This window comes from Diuraphis noxia, unplaced genomic scaffold (genome assembly GCF_037042655.1).
Source record: "Diuraphis noxia isolate RWA-SAM2 unplaced genomic scaffold, SU_Dnox_SAM2 contig0005, whole genome shotgun sequence".
NCBI lineage: Eukaryota > Metazoa > Arthropoda > Insecta > Hemiptera > Aphididae > Diuraphis > Diuraphis noxia.
In genome coordinates, this window is record NW_028301715.1 from 44166673 (window position 1) to 44189757 (window position 23085).

The 23085-nt window shown below is 30.5% G+C and overlaps 1 protein-coding gene and 1 pseudogene across 4 annotated transcripts in view; one reads left to right on the forward strand and one right to left on the reverse strand.

The window, feature by feature from the left end:
- Positions 1–23085, forward strand: part of LOC107166410 (multicopper oxidase 3) — a 36357-nt gene that overhangs the window by 9310 nt on the left and 3962 nt on the right. The window contains exons 1-3 of one of the 4 annotated variants that reach the window (XM_089229858.1): positions 1644–1769; positions 14889–15149; positions 18632–19055. In XM_089229858.1, the coding sequence (XP_089085984.1) occupies positions 18729–19055 (327 nt within the window). In that variant the 5' untranslated portion in view covers positions 1644–1769; positions 14889–15149; positions 18632–18728. Of the gene's footprint in view, positions 1–1617; positions 1770–14888; positions 15150–18631; positions 19056–23085 lie in introns of those variants that run through there. The other 3 variants (XM_089229859.1, XM_089229860.1, XM_089229861.1) reach the window with 3 other exon arrangements.
- Positions 2596–4134, reverse strand: LOC107166398 (uncharacterized; annotated as a pseudogene).

Consider the following 23085-nt stretch of genomic DNA (forward strand, 5'->3'; position numbering starts at 1 on the left):
CAAAAATCGCATTTTGAACACGAATAGTCGTGAATATTACAATAAATACAAAACATTATATTGTATTCGTATGAAAAATTATTATTGATCATTGTTATTGGTTCATGATTATTGTATTAAAAAACTTATATACGTACGTCTAGCTACAAACGTAATACCTACATATTATATTATTATACTGTCATAATATCAGAGTTAGATGCTCATTAGCACATTTAAATCATTATTAGGAGATATACCTACCTATCTACATAATATTATCTATTAATATTGTTCCTCACTGGTTTTTTTTTTAAACTAGTACTTGCCTATTTTCCGTATTAGCCAATCTAATTAATTATAAAATTATTTGTTTAATGTATGTCAGTAAGATATAACCATTAACTAACGTTATATTTTAAAATATTTGTATCAATCATTTAATATTTTTAATTTCATCTTATACATATCAGTATATCACACTGAGATACCGAATCGTACAAAACTCAACAATTTAATTAAACATTTTGTAAACATAATAGAATATAAAATAATGGAATCAGTACGGTGAACAATATAAATAACAATTATTAAGTAAATTACTAACATTGTATTTTATACTTATAATAGAATTTCATGTGTATGCGATAATATGTAGAATATTGTTTTAGATGATTTTTTGGCTTAAACGATTTTCAAATAATCATAGGTACTTATAACTGTAATTAGAAAGTTATGTAGGTTTTAAAGTACTCGAGTTGTATAGAAAACGATCAAAGAACATTTAGAAATCTGAAATTCCATTTACAAATACCTATACCACCTGTACCGCCACCACCTAGGACTAAGCCACTAAAGCATATTTAAATGCTATTATAATCTACTTATCAAGAAGATGTTTATCAAGCAATAAACTGATGAATTTCTTTTTTTATTTGTTTAAAATTATTAATAAACGAGTTTAGGTATTATATTAATGCAAATATTATAGGAAAAATGTTATAGGAAATAACTAGGCTAATTTATATTATGGTTGTAATGATATGTTTTGTTTTTAAAACGGAAATTAAACGCATTATTAATCAATCGAAAGTGCTAAGAATTATCGTTTTATTGTCAAGAGTGTTCTCCGGTACACCTGCGGGAGATCGCCCTTTGAAGGTTACCCATATTATAGCCCATATATTGATATATATATATATATATGTACGACGTTTTATAATATAATATATCATGCACAATATCCGGCCAACAATAATGAATAATGATTATTGTTAATACTATTAGTTATTACACTCGGACCAATAATAACATTATAATATTATGTAGAGGACCTCGACGTCGCTTATTGTGACGCATTAGTTCTGCGATATCTCGGGCGGGTTCGTCGATTGAAGCGTCATCGATTAAGTCAAAAACAGACAACAATTTTACCTAATATACTTATGAGTTATGGTAATATTATTATCATATAGACTACCGAATTGTGTTAGAAAATATTTATAACAACATAATCAACGCCATAATAATAATATGTGTTAACTAATAGCACTTAACACGCGATTCAATTAAATAATATTTTGCGATAATAATCGCGGTATAGCTCCGAAAAATGCCTCGTTTACGTCATATCCGACGGCACGCATATAAATAGGTCCTTTTCGCACATTTGCACGCCGTTTATTCACCGACATCGGTCTGAAACGTTTAGTTTACTGCACAGACTACGTTCATGCACAACAAACACTTTTAATACTATCATCACACACCGTCGCAGTCAATTTGTTGAGGTAAGTCAAGTGTTATATTATATTATGTGTCATGTGTATATCTACTCACTGGAGTTTATTATAATAATACTTATTACGACGATATTCAGGGTGTATTTGGAACAGGCCCTCAGGTGTATCTGTATTGAAAGGGTGCTTTTATCATTATGATAGTTTTAGATTCTGAGCTAAGTGATTTATTTTTACAAGGTCGATGTGCGTGTTTTTATTAATTTTTATTTGTGTCTTCATACACGAATAAAAAAAAAAATACTACGAGAAATGTTTCGATTAGAAGATGGTTAGTGATAAGAAGTTGGATCTAGTTGATACATTAAAGAGGTTAAAATTGAAAAATTTTCATTAAATAATTTTTTTAATCACCCGGAAAATTAAAAGAAAAAATGAGATAAAACGGGAATGTTTATGCAACATAACTTGTGGCAAATCTTGCCAAATTGTTGATGTAATTTAAAAAAAAAAACAAATAAACCATAACCTATATGGAATGTTTCTATAATCTTTTGATGTTTATAATAACGTTTTCAAAATAGTTTGATCATTTTTAAGCTATATAATATATGTGGATATTTGAAATTGGAATGTTACTCATAATAAGTTCTAAAAAATATAAATATGTATAGCTAGGTAAACACAGTTTTTCTTTTAATATTTTTAATATCATTATATTTTTTACACGCATTGACATATTGAAATGAAATATTTTTGGCAAATAACAAATATTCAAGTTAACGTATTTTAATACTACCTAATATAATACTAATAGTAAAATAAATGATTTAATAGAAATTATATAATGAAATATACTTTTAGTAATATAGACCGTCTTCACTCTGAATCGTTTATTTTCGTATACCCCATCATTGAAATCAAATTTAACACATCCATTACAGAGACTGTAATTCATACATATGCCTTATATTATATAGTAGAGCATTAACCACTTGGCCACCTTTTTAAGTAACTACCCAATTTAGTTGTTTTAAATATGTTTTTAATTGTTATTTAATTTTATTAGATTTAAATAGCATTCAAATCTTTTTTACAGTCACTATTTAATAATTTAATTTTTGTGTTTGCGGCACAAAGTTTCTGCACGCCATGGCACTGATAATATTATAATTTTGACTTAGTATGTGTCGGCGTCTGGCTTATTCTGTCATTGATATTTTCTGGGTGACAGCACCAGTCGGTGCCACTATTTTCTCGATGGGTAACCACCCGGGTTGTTAGTGGCATATCCTTGCCACAGATACACGTGATTGAAACAACCAAATCAACCTTGACCCAAATATTAAATTTCAATTCAAGTTCAGATGTTGTGTTATTTAAAAAAAAAAAAAAAACTTGGTGAATAATTAATAAATAAATTACAATACATTATATTTTATTTAACTTAGAACATTTTAGTAGGGAACTCTGCAGCAGTGCAGCCGCAAAAGTTGTTTACGCATCGTCATTTGCCATAAATGAAAAAATAATATTTATATGAAACTTAAATGATACCTAATATTAAAGTTTTTTTTTATTAAAAACCAGACGTGTCTATAACCCACACTCGTTATTTTCCTCAAAATATCCTCAGACTCGTGATGATGTGTATCCGTCGTAGTCGTCATAATAGTTGTCATTGTCATCGGCATAGTCGTGGTCGTCGAACTCGAACAGCGGTGGCAGACGATGGCCACCCGGTCGTCTGATCGCGTCAAAACACCCGTGATCGCACGCTTCCGACGCCGTCGGCCTGGCGGCTGGGTCGAACCTGAGCGTGGCCGCTACCAGCCGGATCGCGTCGGACGGGGCCCATCTCGGAAACGACGGAGGGCGCGCGACCAACGCTCGCTGGTGCGTTACGCTGGTACCCGGGAACAGGGGAGCGCCCGCCATTAGTTCGGCGTACACGCAACCGGCGCTCCACACGTCCACCGCGGCTGTGTAGTCGGGCGCGTCCGGTGGTTGGTCGAACAACAGCTCTGGCGCTCGGTAGCGGCGGGAACAGGCGTACCGGGTGTTCGGCCGGCCGTCCAACAGGTCCTTGGCGCTGCCGAAGTCGCACAGTTTGAGCACGCCCGTGACCGGGTACAGCAAAAGGTTACTGGGCTTCACGTCTCGATGGCACAGCCCGGCCGTCTCGTGCACGTACCCCAAGCCCCTGAACATCTGGTATGCGTACAGCTTGCCATGACCCGTGCTCGCCGTCCGGCCGGCCGCGGCCAGTCGCCGGATCGCGCGGTCCAAGTTGGTCGGCGCCAATTCCATTACCAAGTTCAGCCGACCGGCGCCGCCGTCTTCGTCTGTGATGCCGTTCCACCCTGCACCGCACACATAAAACTGTATACGTTGTGGCGCCGTCACCGAGAAGGAAATTATCGGAATGTATCGCTACGTATCGGTTGAACGTTGGGCGTTCGAAAATAGTTACATGACGTGCAGTGTGTGTGTGTTTGGTATACGTAGAGAGACGTATCGCGACCCCCTTAGGACACCAACTCCGATAAGACTACCATAACTATACATACTCCGTATCGATACGAAACGAATTTTTCTTCTTGAAAATCTCGAACGTGTCGTGCAATGGCGGATCTAGGGTTTTTTTCATGGTGGATCTGTGGATGCTATAGTTTGTGTATAATGGTCCTAAGGTGTTTATTATATACCAGGGGTGGCCACAACGAGGCTCGCGAGCCACATGCGGCTCTTAAATCAATTTCGTGAGCCTCTTGAACCAAACTTAGACTAAAATTAAAAGTAAATAAATATTCCTTCATTTATTTTAAAATGAAAATTGAAAATCGTATCTTTATTTTATAAACATTGCTTTACAATGTGTGGCTCATCTCGAATTAACTTTATAAATTTGCGGCTCCCAAAGTTAAGGTTAGTGGCCACTCCTGTTATATACCTATATAGTTATTATAACGCGAAATCGCGGTAAACCCGTTAACAAGTGTACCTCATAAATGCTACGCCATCACATCCACGGCCCACTGGAGGCTTAACCATAAACTATACCTAATTTTCTATTATTAATAATACGGGGGACAGTGACAGCCCTAAGCACCCCCCCCCACCAATTAGACCCTGGTGTCGTGTAGTTATTCCCTTTTCCCTGACAGATAACGCGTAGCAACTTTACGTTAAGAATGGAATAATAATAAATTGAATAATAATTGATTTTCAATAGGTACATATAATTTATTGAGTTTTTAAACCATATATAGGTATTATATTAGACGATTTTAAAATTCATAAAATACTGACTTAGTGCAATGATATTTTGTAATATTATAAAAATAACAGAGTAAAATTAATTATTCTCCTTAACGCAAAATTCACTGCATGAGTATTTTATGCGTTGGTAATCCGGAGTCAACACGCCTCGAGGGTACGCATATTTATTAAGCTATGTGTATTTCGATTTTTCGTTCATCGATTCTACGTTAGATTATGTTACGTATTATATTGTAATAGGTTGCGTGCTGCTATTTATTATTATTACTATTTTTTTTTTTTTTTTTTGTATTAACTGTAATTGGGTTGATACTTAGCATACAGTCATTCCGTTTAAGGTTATAGTACGCATTTTGCTACACGATATTATATTACCTGTACATATTTTTTAACAGTATCTTATAAGCTAGTTTGCAAATTGCACGAATTCCTTTACAAACATTCAGTGTCATGATCTCGGTCCATGTTTGGTGAATCATATACAATTATTTTAACAATATTACACAAATCAAACATATTATTTAGTAAGTATTTTCAAAGTCAAGGAAAATGTTATTTACATTACATATTATACCTATACATACATTTCATTACAACACAACACATATTCCTATTTGAGTTTAGATATTTTTTTAGATCATTTTGTAAACGAATTGAACGGTGATTATTGATTCGTGAAAGTATTGCTTTTATATTGTTTGTGTTGAGGAATTTTGAGTGACGGTCGATTGTACGTTTCATATACTCTCATTAGTATGATATTAATATATTAAGTGCAGGAGACTAACAACCGATTGTTTCCACAACGCCGGACTTCATCTTTAATTTAACTCGTTTCGAAAATGGTTCTTAAAACCAGTGCCTGTCATTTTTGATGTAAATCGGTGTACGGATATACAGCTAATAAACGCGAATAAAAACAGCAGGCGAATTGAACGCACCAAATCGAATAAGCGATAATCTCGTGTTGGATATAACTTATAGTAACTTATTAATATTATATTTTTATTGTCATGCGCGTATTGTAATTAATACTTTTTAACGGCGCTAACTAAAAATAATATATAGTTAGAGTTACATATTATATTATGTAAAAAGCATATATGCATTGTTTTTGGTCGATTTAAAACGTTTCTCGTGGTGATGTAGGAATTTTATACATATATATATATATATATATATATATATATATATATATATATACGTTGTTTATGCGTTATTTAATATTTATATTATATTATATTAATCGATAAGCGTCGGTCCGATAACGTCACTAATAGATGGATAATAACTATAGACGTCATAGTTATTTATTCTTACGTAAAGATTTTACAAAATGTTTGAATAGGTACCAAGTGAGAATCATTGTTTTGAATATTTTCTAAAATTTTGAATTCGGACACGCTGTAAATGTGATTATTGAAAAAAAAAATTAAAGATAATAAATAATAAAATTTTGTTTTTGCTCAGTATTTTCGATGAGTGCAATTAATACGGAGGACTATATAAGAATTGTTTTTTTTTCTATAGAAAATTAGGGGTAAGAGAATAATATACAAACAGACGCTATTACATATATGTTACCACAAATATAGGTAGGTATAGGATAAGTCATAGTAGGTACAGGATCGTAGCTATTGAGAGGGGGGCAAGAGGAGGTGTTGCCCTCACTAAACCCAATCGTTGCTCCCTCTAAAGGTTTTTTTTTTTGCACTCATGACCGTTTAGTTTGGTGAGGAGGTGAGGAGGTTCTAGTAGTGTTTTTGAAAATCTATTTATTGAGTATCCCAAGTCCACCTTGAAGAGATAAGCCTATTCGCGCCTGTGCCTACACGGTGCGTGATAAAATGACGAGCGCGCGCACATCACCACAGTACCTATACAATTTTTCGTTACCGGAATAAAAGTGGAACAGCAGTCTGACGACGTTCGGGTGCCGGAGCCGTCTGTGCGCGTCCAGTTCGTGACGGCCGCCGCCCGGCGACCGAATGCACTTGACGGCCACCACTCGTGCAGTCCCGCCGCCGGCCGTCAACACCGCCTGGTAAACGGTGCCGAACGTGCCGCCGTCCAACTCGGTGACGTACGAGAGTTGTAGTAATCGGCCGTCGTCGTCGACGGCGGCGTTACCGAACGCCGTCATCGCCGTGACGTCGTCGAACCACCGCGGCTGGTAGACAGTGACGAGTATTCTTCAGCGGCGGGGGCGTCCGCGGCGGCACGTCATATAACGCGATGATGATGTATCGCACGATTGTTGAATTATTATTATTACTATTTATCGTATTATATAATGAATCCGCACTAGGCGTATAATAATAACTAATATTGTTTTACGCGACGAATCGCATAATAAAATAACAATATCATAATCTACTGATTGTTTACAAATTCAACAAACTTTTATAAATAATGAATTTGTATAATAATAACATTATCGAGCCGCTCGCGGGTTTGCGTAAGCAAATATTGTTAATATGTAACATATTAGAATAATATCGACCTAAATTATAATTTAAATGTGTTAGCATTGAGTATAGATGTTGGTTATCAATTTATCATCATCATATTATTATAATATAAATAATATTATCATTTTTGAAGGGGGAAAGGCACATTTGTTTTAATAATTTTAAATTTTCATAGCTGATAAAATAGTTCTTTATTATTGCGAAATATGTAGGAACTATCTATACTTCCATGATCTGGTCTAGTTCATGATTGGGTCCAAAGCCCCATTAACATTCAAAAGAAAATTTAACTGTCTTTTACTACATTGCTATAAAATAATTTATTACTTTAAAATCAACCAATTGCATTTATAAATATTAAAACTATAATCAACAATGTTTTCATACTATTTTTATAATTTGTACACACCGAATAGGGAAAAAATGTAATTAAATATATGTACCTACCCTATCTAACGCAAATTCAATAAAAAAATTATTTTATTATTTTTGTTGTATAACGAGATTCTTATAATATAGAATTTAGGACTATACAAGGTGATCTATATTAACTAAATTCCTTATTTCAAAAGTTTTTACTTTTCGCAAAATATTATCTTTGCCTGGTTCGATGTACAAGTAAAACAACATTAAAAAAAAAAAAAATTATCATTTTTATAATAATAATTGTTCATCGTTATAATTTATTGAGCTTTTACTCTTTTCAATGACAACGCATTTCATGACAAGTTGAATCAGAATATTTACGGAGTACTTTAAGACACATACGAATGGAATTTTGAACGAGTAGTTAATATTAGTTATAATTTATTAGTAGGTTCAAGACTGTCAGACTGAAGTGAGATGGGCGGAGTAATTGACCAACATTTTGCGGGATATTATACATACACCCTTGTGTCATTATACTCTACAAATTTAAGTTTAAAATATATTTGAAATAATGAATGCAGGCACTTCGATGGATCACCTTGTGCTGTTCTGTTGTAATAACATATATAGTCATTCAATGGAATTATTGTTTTTGTAATGTAATATACTAATAATATTATTATTTTCATTATGACATTATATTCGTCAGTACCGTTATTGTTTTCTATATATTAAATATTATTATATAATAACAATTATTATATTATTATTATTATCGGGACGGGTACTTTATATGTAGATACTCGCCGGTCATCGTCGACGGACCGATTGTGAATCACGTACCTATAGTTATTTGAGCGCATTAACCTTCGCGGTTGTGTACTATTATTAATATTTTCGCTAAAATAATATATCCGTGTGAATATATCATAATAAGTTTATTACCGCGGTAGTGGTTTATAACATTTTATACCATTATAAATACACGCGATGATTACCAATATACTGCAATAATAACGTTCGCTGCCAAAAGTCAAAACGATATAATATTAATTTATTCAAACGGCATTTCCTATATAATGTGTAGCTAGGTATGTCACGTATAATATTATGTTATGTAGTGCCAATCTATGTTTGCCGACGTCGATTATTTACTCAAATCGGTGCGATGCGACCGAGTATGAGTGCAGTAATACGGTGTAAATACTAAGCGGATATTTACCGTGTTACCAGTTTGTTATTACTTATAGAGACAGCGACGATTCGTGTACAAGTCTACCTACCTACGTATTTGGATAATCCGAGTTTTTGGGTTTTTTTTATGCTTTTTTCATTCCTTTCCTATTAACGAATAGGTATTAGGTAAACTGACAGACTACATTAATACATTATAATATATTATTATTATTTTGTACTATCTTCGCGTATATAGTATACGCTTTATTAGTGTATATTGTATACATATAACCTAACCTATATATATATATATATATAGATAGATAGATATTATGTGATAGTATTAATATTATTAGTATTTAAAAAAAAATCGCATCGTTTGATGAGCTACGAGAATACGCTAAGCATGTTTGAACATATTATTATTTAAATTTTATAGAACCGATAAAAACTTAACCGCCATGAACGTCGTTCTTTGAAGGAAATCGACGTGCTGCATTATTATAAATTACGAAAAACGATATATTACGTAGGTTTTATGGACTTTTATTACCCTCAGTTTTTACAGCGTATTTTTAACAAATGTGTACTATATAGTACAAGTACTACCTTTAACGTCATATTCTAATATGTTTTCTAAATGCTAAATACAATAATAAGGCAATACCCGTAACTTTCAATAACTAATTCTGATCTTTCTACTCGCCAACCCCTAATACATTTTGACAACCCCCAAGGATGGTTTATCTGAAATGGTTTTCATATTTTTTTAAATATAACTGTATTCATTTTCATATTTATAAACTCAACTGATGTTTTAATAGTTTTCAATTATGATATAAAATTATTTTTATATAATAATATAGAGATCATGTTTACAGGATTTAAAGAATTGTTAAATTATACAGAAATTCGCTAGGATTAAATGATTTTATATTTTTTTTAACAACAGTTAATCGTTCTATCAAATTTTCTGAATACCTAGTGTATATTACCTAGTGTATATTAGACAGTATTATTTTATTACTATAATGTCAGTGAATAGATGTAATTTCACCAATTCTGTAATAATATATGCAAATAATTTAATAACTTGTAATATCTAGTGACTTGCCTATATAAAAGCACAGTTAGTTATATTACCATTATTACCTACATATTATACGTGTGATGGCTATCAGATTTTAAGAATTAATTAAAATGTTTTATTTTTTTTAATTGGATTTATTGGTCTCAAAACAATAATGTTTACAATAATAACATGTTTAAAACGCTCACATATTATTGTTTATAGCCCACTAGAACAACAAATGTCCCTGAACTAAACTAAAATAAATGTTCATTACAAAATGTACGCAGGGTATATCTATACAGATAGATGTGTCTTGAATTATTTATTAGAGATTGTATATAATATATATTGTACGTTGTGAAATTAAAAAAAAACTGATTAAAATCTAAATTCTGTTTAAATTTCCAATCGTTTCAATTATAATACTCACCGATTCTGAGTAAACTTTTATTATACTATTTAAACTAGATAGGTATATAACAATATCTATATGGGTAATTTGCTGGTATATATTTTAAAGATAATATCATTTCTGCATGTGATGCAATGTAATTATTGGTCGAATAGATAAATGGCCATCAATGTCGTAACTTTAAATCTAATAATTGAAATATCTTTTAATAATGAAAGGGCTAAACATAATTTAAAAATTAAAAATTTTGAAAAAAAAATAGAAATATATTTTTTTTTAATATGTATGTATATTTATTTATTTGTATAGTGAATGATTATTGGTGATTTACCAATATTACCAGATATGTTCTCTTTAATAATGACTTTATTCAAATTCTGATTTTTAGTATACCATCTTAAAGAACATGTTTTAATATTTTAGTGTTTACAATTTTTTATGTATAACGTAAGGAGTGCAGTCTTTGGCGACACAAACTTATTTTTTTTAAATTATACTTACCTTTTTCAAAACAGTTCTTTGTTATATCATTAATAATTAATGGTTTATTTTTTAAGTGATTTTGATTTGTTTAAATTAAAAAACGAGTAGTTACTAAATTATTATACTTTATATACTAAAGTATTGTCTATGATACAGGTTTAAATAAAATGCACATCATGATGGTTTTAAAATTATAGTTCTAATAACTAATACAAATATATTAGTACTCCTATATTTTGTTAAAAATGTGTTAAAATAATAACTAATCGATTAAATACCTATAATATTATTTTTATATTTTATGTAAAATAATTATTATGTACCTAGTTGGTATATTATGCACTATTATCTTAGAATACAAAGCTTAATGATTTAATATATATATATATATATATATATATATATATATATATATATATATATATATATGTATACATAATTATACGCAGTCTATGTAACAAATTTACATTATGAGCATAATATATTATGTGATAAGTAAATAAAAAATCATGACAGGAAAAAATTTAGAAAAGTGTGATGAAAGAAGCACATCCATTGATGACACTTTCTATTATGTATATATTTATTATTGTAAGAGATCACGAATCCATTTATACGCTTTAGGTGTCTACGACATACGTGGATTACCGGGAATCAATAACCATTAAGCAGTATTAATCAAATGAATTCCGTTTTTAAGAGCTATTTTTCGATAAAGAAAGATGGAGAGATGTTGTGTCGGCCATTGGGTACCACCATGGCGCTTTCAAGATTTTGAATTACCAAGTTCCTTATATGCGACCATAGTTACTATACCTAAACGTATATTATCTGATTATTTCGATTTGATTCATAAATTAAAACGAATAATGTTTCTATGATGTACATATTGTACTTATACCATTTAAGATGAATAATAAATTGGTTCAGGTTAGGTTATCTAGACGCGTGATAATTATTGAACTGAAGTTATTGTGTTCTAGTAATATTATAATAATAATATGCATAAATTAATTAATCGTTAAATATTTTTTATACTCAAGAATGATAATTATATTGAACGGTATGTTGAAGTTTCTCTGTTGATCTATTCAAGTTGTATATAATATAATATTGCTCCAGGCAAACGTATTTCTAAAAATTAGTATCGAAAGGTAGGAAGCGCAGAATAAAGTATGTTCCGATACTGCCGCAGTGGCCAAATCGCAATGATTCATATTTTATACTCTAAACAGTAAACTGCAGTAATTCTCAGAATCTATGGCTATTCACATTAATATTATACACTTCCTGCACTGCCGTTTAAATGCGGAACAATATAATTAATTTACATCGCGCGCTATAGACGAAAACTTAATAAATCAATGCGCAAACACAACAATACGTATATAGAGTCTATGGGATATAATATTATAGTCTGTAATTATCGTTTACCAGCTGCTAATTGTTTGGCGTCAAAATAATTACATTCAATATAGTCAATTCATATTATATTCGTGTAAATACTCTCGTCTATCCGATTATAATATTTATACATATTCACACATACTCATACGTAATATATATATATATATATATATCAAATAGGTATTATTATTATTATTATTAATGGCCAAACAGAACCACGTGACTAACTGCACGGGGAATGTAACGATTACCCTTGAAAAACCCAAGACAGACTCTCATTGCCGTTGTTCCGACACGCGTTGACATCAGGTTTTGTTGGTATATTATGTATATAGTATTGCATTTTTTATTTATGATGTTTATAACACCCGTAGTGCATGTGTGTGTTTTATTCATCATAGTTTACAGGGAATTTTATTATACTCGTCGAAGAGTTCATTTGAAGCTCGGTTGTTGACGTCCTCGAGTATTTTCAAAATCCATTCGGAAAAATATTTAAAAAAAAGTATAAAAAACATTATAATTAATAATAAACGTTAAAAAAATGTCATGGTCTCAATAATTTTAGCGTGGTCGTGAATATTATGTATCTTTGTTTAATGACAGAATCTCGAAACTATGAAACTGCAGTGTATAAAAACACGTTTTGTTTCGTCCATCATTGTAAGACTGTTATAATTGTAATTTAATACGTAGAATAATATATACCAATCATATTTCTATATTCACAAACAGTTGACAAAATAAAATAGCAGTGAAAGGGAAAAGATTCACAATTTTATATAATGACTATATAAGTAGGTATAAGTATTAACTACTCATGTATAATGACGTTTTTACAATTATATACTTGTCTAGCCGTGTTTGGGTTTTAATGAAAAATGATAATTTACTTAATGTGTCACCTACTAAAATAGGTATCTACTACCTATGCCCTATATTATAATGATTAATACTATATTCAATTTATTCTTCTGTTTCTTCTTATTAGTAATATTAATAAACTAAGAACGCAGTACCTACTTATGTCAATTTATGTAATATTGTTAGATGCAACACAGTTTGAAAACAGAATACGTGAGCTCATTAAGGTTAAGCTTGTAATTAGGGGGTATCCTCGAGTATTGAAAATTAAAAATCGACACAAATTACCAATTATAACATAATTTATATCATAAAAAATATATAATAATATAAATGATAACAACGATAATATTATTTTCAATCAATATTTAATAGTTGATATTATTATGATATTGTTACGATTTGAATGCCGATTTATGTATGAAAATGAAATACGATATAACATTTTTTGTGTTAAGTTAATAGTTAATATACATAGGAACTACTTAAGACCTACATGGCTATGTAGCTATCTCAAAAAGAAAAAATAGTAAATATTGAAATAAAGAAAACGTCTAATAAATAACAATAACAAATAATAAATAATAAATAATAATAATAATAAATTTTTAAAAGTTGGTATCCAAAGTATTATTTAAAAATATTTAATACATTTTACCCGGCACTCGTTAAAAATACATTAATCGTGTTTATTAAAAACGACAGAAAATGTTTCAAATTCAGAAACATGTAGGTAGTAAAGTTATGTCTAATTAACTGTTCAAATTAATATTGAGTTTATTTTTAAATTTCATAACAAGTGTAATAATTATACAATATCTATATAGGTATTAGTCATATTTTATTTCAAATCATTATTAAAATGATATTGTTTTTATAGTTTTGCAAGTTATTAGTCGTAACACGCGCGAGGAATGTGATTTCCTAACGATAGTGAGTACATAAGAATATAATAGATTATACTATTATATGTTATCATAACTATGCAAAGGAATATAAGATGTGATGGACTGAAAATCAATTATTTCAGTATAGGTATTACATACTACGATTTTATAAACATCAACACTGTCGACTTATTGTGGGCCATAAGGATTGTCTTCTTCATATGATGACGTTGAAATAATATAATAGGTACATAATAATGATATAGTTTGCACGTAGACCGGGCGCGTATATACATATATGTGTGAGTGTGTGTGTACATTTTGTGGTAGTATAAAAATATAGTATGCATGTACACCAGATACATCTACCTATACAGTAATAACGCGGAGTATATAGTGATTTATCTTTACAGAAGATAATATAATATTAATAACAATATAATGGCACGTTAGATATTATGCTAATTTCAACGTGTGCCTACGTCACAAGACCGTATTTATACCCACCCGAGACTGTAGTAATGTATAATGATTTCCCCTTCCCCTAAAAATAACAAAAATTATAGTAAAACACGTATACACACACGGGGAGACGGGGACGTTTCAATAACCTATAGGTACTGTATACATTCATATATATATATGTGTGTGTGTGTGTGTGTGTATGTGTGTGTGTGCGTGTGTGTGTGTGCGTGTACATGTACCACCTACCTATATATTATGTTTGGTTTTTTTCTCATTTAACAGGTACACTTGCGTCAAGGGCATCCCTATAACAGCATATAGTATCTGGCGAGACCGTGCGCGTATCGCGTATTCCGAAAACGATAATCGTTGATCGTTGACCGGCTCGTCGTCGTGAGGTACATCGCTTGGTCCTCCGTCCGCGTGTATCAATAATAGCATACACTACGCCGTGTGCGCCGCGTGTTTTTGAAAGTTCGACTTCGCCGGATAACCGCCGCAGGACGACCGCACGCACCTTTATCGCACAGCAACAGGTGGCAGGTAAATCACAACAATAATAACAATATTATACAGTTATAGTGATTATAATAAATATAAATATCATTATTACGCAACTTTGCAACACCAGTCACCAATTATGTTATCATTATTTTAACGATGATCCGCATGCCTTCCTATAGTATAGTAGCCCTTAGGGTAGGTAGGTATTTTCGTGTCGACGACAATTTTTTTATTTACAAAGAGCAATTTCATAATTACGAAATACGCGATAATAATAATATTATTATAATTCTTATATATTCGATACTGAATTATTATAGTTACAAAATAATATTATAATTAACGCTCGTTCGTTTTCGATCTGCAGTATTGTGGAGAGATAATATTTGTACAGTCCGAAAGTATACGCATTTAATATTATTATTTCGTCGTTTTTTGTTTCATCAATAGTCCATTAAAATTAATTGCTCATTCTAAAGCATATCACATAGTTAATATTATATAGGTAGCTATATATTTAGATAGGCTATTCCCGTGTTATTATAATGGGATGCCACACTTTATAGCAGTGTACCGCTGCCATACGTTACGATAATTTTATTATTAACCTCTCAAAATATGTACTTCGAGACCTTATATGCGTGCTCACGGGATCGTTGATTAATTTCAAAGACCTTCAAGCTCTATATAGCTTTAGTGAAATAAAACATCCATTTATTGTTATTTATAATATTATTATTACTAATACTATCGAAAAGTGAACAGGAATCTTTACTCGAATAATTCAAGGATGATCGTTAATAAATAATTATTGGTGCAAATTGAATATAACATCTGTATATAAGTCTCTTGGTCGTATGCGAGGTGAAAATTGCTCAAACCTTTTAACGGCACCTATACCTAAGTTTGTTTTCCTATAATTATTTTATATGAAAAATCAGAGTTTTCCTTCTCGCCCTTAATCTAGTTTAGGAAAATTCATAGTGCTTAAACTAATCATTAATTAATTTCCAGAACTAAATATTTAATTATGTAGGTACTTAATACACCAATTGTCGCATTTTGGTCATACCGACTGCTTTGGTGCAATTTCAAACACATTATTTTATTCATAATTGTAAATTTATTATGATAAAACAATTTAATATTTAATACCATATTGTATGTATATAAAACCTATTGAAAAAAAATTAAATGATAATTTAAGGCAGTCAGGTCTTACAAACGCGTACCTGTTGTGTATTATCGCGTATTATAGTGGTTTATTTGATCGAAATATTGTGGGTGCCGGGTGGTATTAAACTTAAGATTAATTTGTATCTGTATCTAATTTAGAAATATTTTTTAAGTATATTTAATCAACTTTAATTATCTGATTAAAAGGTATGTTAAGTTTTAAATTCCTATGTATGGAAATATAACGTTTACTATAGAAGATATTAAAAAACATGGGTTTGTTTCGACCTCAATGTAACTAACATTTAATAGGTCGGTATATTTAAGTTACAGTCAGATTCTAATGAGAAAAACATTTTATTTGAGAGGTCATATATTGAACATCCATTGTACTTGAGTGAAAATTGTATAATTTTATTTTAACTACCTAGGTTTTAACTAGGTACTCGTTATTATAATTTACTAATTTGTTAGATAGTTCAACCATAAAGATAAATTAAACATATTCGTAGGTCATAACTATTTTTTGTTTATAAAATATTATGACCTTACGTCCTTCTTCGTGTATTTTTTTTTTCATTAAAATTTTCAACGATTGTAGGTAATAGAAAAAACTTTTTGATAGACCAAGATAGTATAATAATTTATAATATATATACCTAATTATTTAAGGAGTATAAATTGAAAAAACACGTAATTTTTAAAATTATTAAATAAACAAAGGAAAATTAATATTTAATAAGACAAGTTAGATAATTGAAATCCGTGCTAGAGTTAATGTATTTTCAACTATAAAAATGGCTACGATGCGATGGACAGATGTGCGGTTTTACACATAGACATTTTTTACCTATAAGTTACTATAATTGCATTACCTTTATCAATAATTATAATATAACTACTTTGATAACGATATGCATAAATAATATCTTATAATTATAATGTAGCTCCAAAAAATATAAAATTCCAATGGTGATTCAATGGAATTTTAATTTTAAAATTACTTGATCGATTGCACAATCATCGATTTATTTTCTAAACTTAAGTACTTCATTATTCATGTATAAAATGTTCAGGTCACTTTTTAGTGAAGCAAAGTATATTTACAAGCGTTTCAAATTGCACCTATAGCCATGTATAGTGCAGTCTACATATAATGTGATATAATATATACTATTGAGCACACACTAGATCCAATTAAAAAAATTAGAAGCCCTTTTTTACGAAAAAAATAAAAAAAATAAATGTAGCTAATGACGATGGTTCCTTGTTTAAATTAATTTCTATTTAAGTATGTAACTATAATTGCAACAATAGGTTGATTTCCGTAAAATTCGTGTTTGTAGAACCTGTTTGCATATGATTGTATGCGGATTAGGTACTACTATAATTTTTTGCATACGTCGACATTGTATTTCCTATAAAATTGAAATGAGTAAAATGTAAATTATAATTAAAATGTCGTATAAATTATGCATCATACGTAAGAATTGTGTGTTTTTTAAAAGTATCAATATAATTAGTTAATTCAATATTTAAAAAAAAATGGTTCAGGTAGTAGTACTTCTACTTCAGCATGTTTTAATACATAACACGCGTGTTACCACTGAGCTAGTGGGCTATCTCCCAATATTTAAGTAATCCACTGTCGTACATTATTTTGTATCACCCTTATTATTGTCTACTTTTTGTACATTGTATAGATCATAGATTTCGTTGAAAAAAAAATAAAAAAATTCAATAGGCGTACTTCTGAATGCGTACTGCATCATTGAAGATTATATTTGATATATATATATGTATATTACATATAAAGCTGATTAATTGTATTGATATATTATGTTGTTATTGTATCTGCTAAGTGCTTTGAGTTTTGGTATATGAACTCTAAACGATTACAATGCCATTAAATAATGTCGAGAAAAAATTAAACAGTCAAGGGTAAATCCCCCGAAATTTATTCCAATACCCGTGGTTTGAAGTTCTAGTGCCCAACAATGTGTGAGAGGGTGGGGGAAAACTGCAACTTCTACGGTGGTAAATGTTGGCATTTTAAAAATCCAGTTCCCACTTGGCTAAACAAAAATACAATACAATGTTATTCTCGACACCGCTGAAACAGCAGCACACAGTCGCATGACTATGTCAATAGGTACTGTATATGTCTATGTACCTATATAATATTATTATTATTATACACAAGTACCTATACTGACTGTAAATAAATAAATAATAATATATATTATAAACTAATATCCGTGTCCCTATATATAATATCATAATGACCCGCCTACTCATATATGCAGTGTAAATAATAATAATATATGTATGTTTATGTTTTTCAGACGCATAAAATCCTATCCTGAGGAGTTTATCGTTCATACGTCGCCGTTTTACCGGTGAAATATTTTTTTTTGCACATGAGATGAAAACGGAAGAAAAATGAGAGCACAGTGCACCACCATCGTACTGTTTTACTACTGGTGCTTTACGACCGCGGTCCTGCGTCTGACGAGCGCCGCAAAAGCGCATCACGAACGCGCACAGGACTACGCCGTCCATCCTTGCCAGAGAGAATGTCACGTAGGCGAACCGCCCAAAACGTGCGAGTACCGTTTCAAAGTGGAATGGTACTACACAATGAGCAAGGCGTGCTACGACTGTCCGTACAACATTACCGATTGTTACAGACCAGACTGTGTGCCGGCCGACGGCGTAGCGAAGCCCATTATCGTCATCAATAGAAGTCTGCCGGGACCTTCCATACAAGTAATGATAATAATAATAATAATAATGTCATATTATAATCCGATATAAAAATATAGTAAACCTGACCTGCGCCATTATCAAAATTACATTATGCGCATAATATATAATAATGATAATGTCGTTATTCAATGATTATGCATTGAGTACCCTCCCGAACTTACTTTCCCGGCCCGCGCCGTACTTGAAATGATATTATCATTATGTACAGAAGACATATTATAATAAAGGTATACGTTTTTTATATTGTTCACGCGCTCGCCCTCCAATAAGCGGCAGAAAAGTATATAGTATACGGTTGTGGGTTAGGTGAATTCGCGCGGCCAAAAACGTGCTGCGTGCACGACGCACGATGTACAACAGTCGTAGTTGGCAGTCGTCCGCTGTTTTCAATTTTCACAATGGATGTAGTAATGGGGAATTTTTTTCTTTCGGGGACCTCGTCGTCACATCTAGCGGAAAAAACGACGAGAGAAGAAAAGATTTACGAGTACGCGTCCTTGGGCCGCCGCCGCCTGCAGATATATAATATTGTTATATTACATTATGTCGAGCAGGCTGGTCATAAAAGTAGTATTATAAATAATTATGATATTATATTTTCCGATTGTTATGAGTAGGCATATACGCGATATAATCATATTACTGTCGGTCAAAAAAACCATTATTATATATTATACCTACGCGAGGAGTCTGCAATGGAGTTGAAGAAAATTATATTTTAAACGCGTTTTATTTTCGCACATTCCATACTAGGATTCCTTACATAATAAATATTTTGAACTTTTATATCATTTACGTAGTGTAGTGACTAGCGGCGACACAAACTTCGTTTTTTCAAACAAAAACCGTTCTTTATTACTGTAACTATACTGTAAGAGTGTAAGCTGTTAAGCAAAAAATTGGTCTAAATCAGTGTTTCTTAAACTGTGTTCCGCGTACATCACTTCGGGGTTCCGTGAAGCTTAAGTAATTTTTTTTAAATGTTCGAGAAAATTACTTTAAAATATCCATTGTGGAAAATAATACTTGTATATTAAAGAATAATATATAAGCCATATGGAATAATTTATCAACTAACTCTATATTCAATAATCTATACTTTTCTACTTAATATTATAATTAATTTGCAAATAATCCTAAAAAAAGGTAGAAAGCTAAAAAAGTAGGGGATCCACGATAAAAGTGGACATCAAAAAAGGTTCCATGGATAAAAAAGTTTAAGAAACGATGGTCTAAATAGATTAGTGATTTATGACTTTCCGAGTCATTATAATGTATTTACCAAGAATGTTCCTCTTAGTCCTAGATAAAAATTCTCCTTTTTACCTTTTTGCCTTTGTTATATCTATCAACGTTTTATGATTTTTAAAATATTTTCTTAGCATCATTAAAATTATAAATATTCCAAATACATTATCCAATGACCAATATTATATATATTTTATATTTTTGTAAAACCATTTTAAAGGCTATTATTTTTATTGTTATTATTATTATTATTATCCGTAATATATAGGTACATTTTAACAAATCCGAGAAACTAATATTCAAATCTTATAGATCAATATTTTCAAAAATAATAATTTGCCTAACAATGTATAGTAAAAAATATTGGTTCTCGTTATAACTGCAGATCGTCATTTACGTATTATAATTAATAATATTTAGATAAACAATTTAATCGTGTTTTCTAGGTCAACGTTGTAACATTTTACCAATCATAATATACTTGATAGGTGCTCGTTAATTGTGCACTGTCGATATTTGATTTCCAAACTACAGTTATATACCTGTATTATTATAATATATATTATGTACAGAGACGCGCACTAGTTCTTGGAAGCGACTAATGGCCAAATAATCCATGCATATTTAAAATTATATTTTTTAGCGTTAATCATTGTATTGCACTGTATTATTAGGTATTACTATTTGTGCATGGACGATTTGCTCAAAAATTACTATTTTAAACATGTATTTTACTATTTATATGTTTAAATATGGAAAAAACATTTAATAATTTCAAACGATTTAAGTAGCAAAATATCGAAACCATATAATATTTAACATATTATTATTTCTGAATACTTACAAACCGATTTACACGGATGGCTATTCGAGAATTGTGATGACGAAATAGTGATTATTTTTAATTTTCATTTACGATTTCCAATACTATTGCAACATAATATTATATATATAACACATTATGTTTGTAATTAAATACACGTGTATCTACCTACGCCGTTCGTTTGCACAATTATATTTATATATGTTTTATGTACACTTTATTACAGGTACAACGATATATTGTGTACCATATAGGCTAGTAAAGTAAAGTCATGTTAACGAAACAGCGATGTATTGACTTAACTTGTGTAGAAATATGAGACAAGTGACGCAGGTAACTATATATGTATATATATACCTACCGAGAACATAGAGCATAGACACAAATTCCGTATTTCACGAATGGGGAAAACAAAACGAAACGCTTTTTCCCAATGATGAATAATAAATTATTGCAATTTAAAGCACATTCCACATCATGCTATACTGACCAGACATCAGCTGTAGAATTACTCTTGAGTATGATCTCTATTAATCACTATCTCTCTTCAATCACCGCTGTATAATATTTACAATGTAATTAAAAAAGTAATATAAAACTGTTTTCTTTAAATACACAATAATATATTAATATGTAATCGTTGATTTTCTTTTATTTGCGAAAATACAGTTTTAATATTAGGCATACATGCCCATTTCTATACAAACAATAATAAAATTAGACTCGCAAGAAATCAGAATAAATTAAATGGAGACCAGACATGGCATAATGTTTGAAAATTTTTAGTTACGTTTAAACAGTTATCTATGGTTAAACTTTTTTTTTAAAACTCAATTTTGAATATGTTTTTGTTGAATCGAAAAAAAGTTCTCAAAGAGGAGTTAAATAAAAATTGGTATGTATCTATAGAAATTAAATTTCTTCCCCAAGAAAAAACATATAGGTAACCTACGTATTCGTTAAAAAATTCGTGAAAACGAGTACCTACCCAATTTACTTCACTATATAGGTGAAATATGGGCGTCGATAAGATAAAAAATATTATTCCAGCGCACAGGATGTAACAGAAAGACCTGACAAAAAAAAATTGCTAATTAAACGTATGATAAAAATTGTTAATATTATATGATAAGTAAATAATTTCAGAAATATACTCATGTCAGCAAATTCTCAAAAATCATGTTTTTAAAAAAAGTTATTACGTTCCAAATTAATTTAACCAAAAAAATATTGAATTTAAAAAAATTCTAAAATTAACTTCTTGACTTAGATACATATTTTTACCATCAACATTTTTCTTATGATTAGATTCACAAATAATAGGCTATTTTGAATTTATCTAAATTTTTTTTTACTAAATTAAATTTTTTTATTTTCAATACTAAAAAATAAACATAAAAAATGTGTTGTACAATATGCACGATAGGTGAACCTATTTTATGTATTAGTTAATTCCCGGGTCATTAAGAGGTAGGTATGGATTGATTCCCTATTGTTGTATAACCTCGCATTACCTGCAGATACCTGCAATTTATAAAAACAATGCGATAGACATTTTTACAAAATTACTAAATTTTTTGTATTTTTTTTTTACCTAATTAGTAATTACTAAATGTTTTTAATAATTTTTTTAATAAATAATAAATATAATATACAAAAGATAATTTATAAATAAATTTGAATGATTTTCAAAAAACGAAAAAACAAAAAAAAAACATAATTTTTGAGAAACTTGTCAGCCAACCTCTTCGTGATAGTGTTTCTTGAGTTATGCTAATAGGCTAAATATTTTATTAAACATTGAAAAAAATATATAATGATCCGGGAATCAACTCTCGTACTTACCTCTCATTTCTCAATCACCTGTGAATCAACTCAACGGTATCGGTACAGGTAAACAGGTACCCGGGAATCAACTCGTACACAGCCTATACACGTAGCGTATGTCAACAAAAGTTA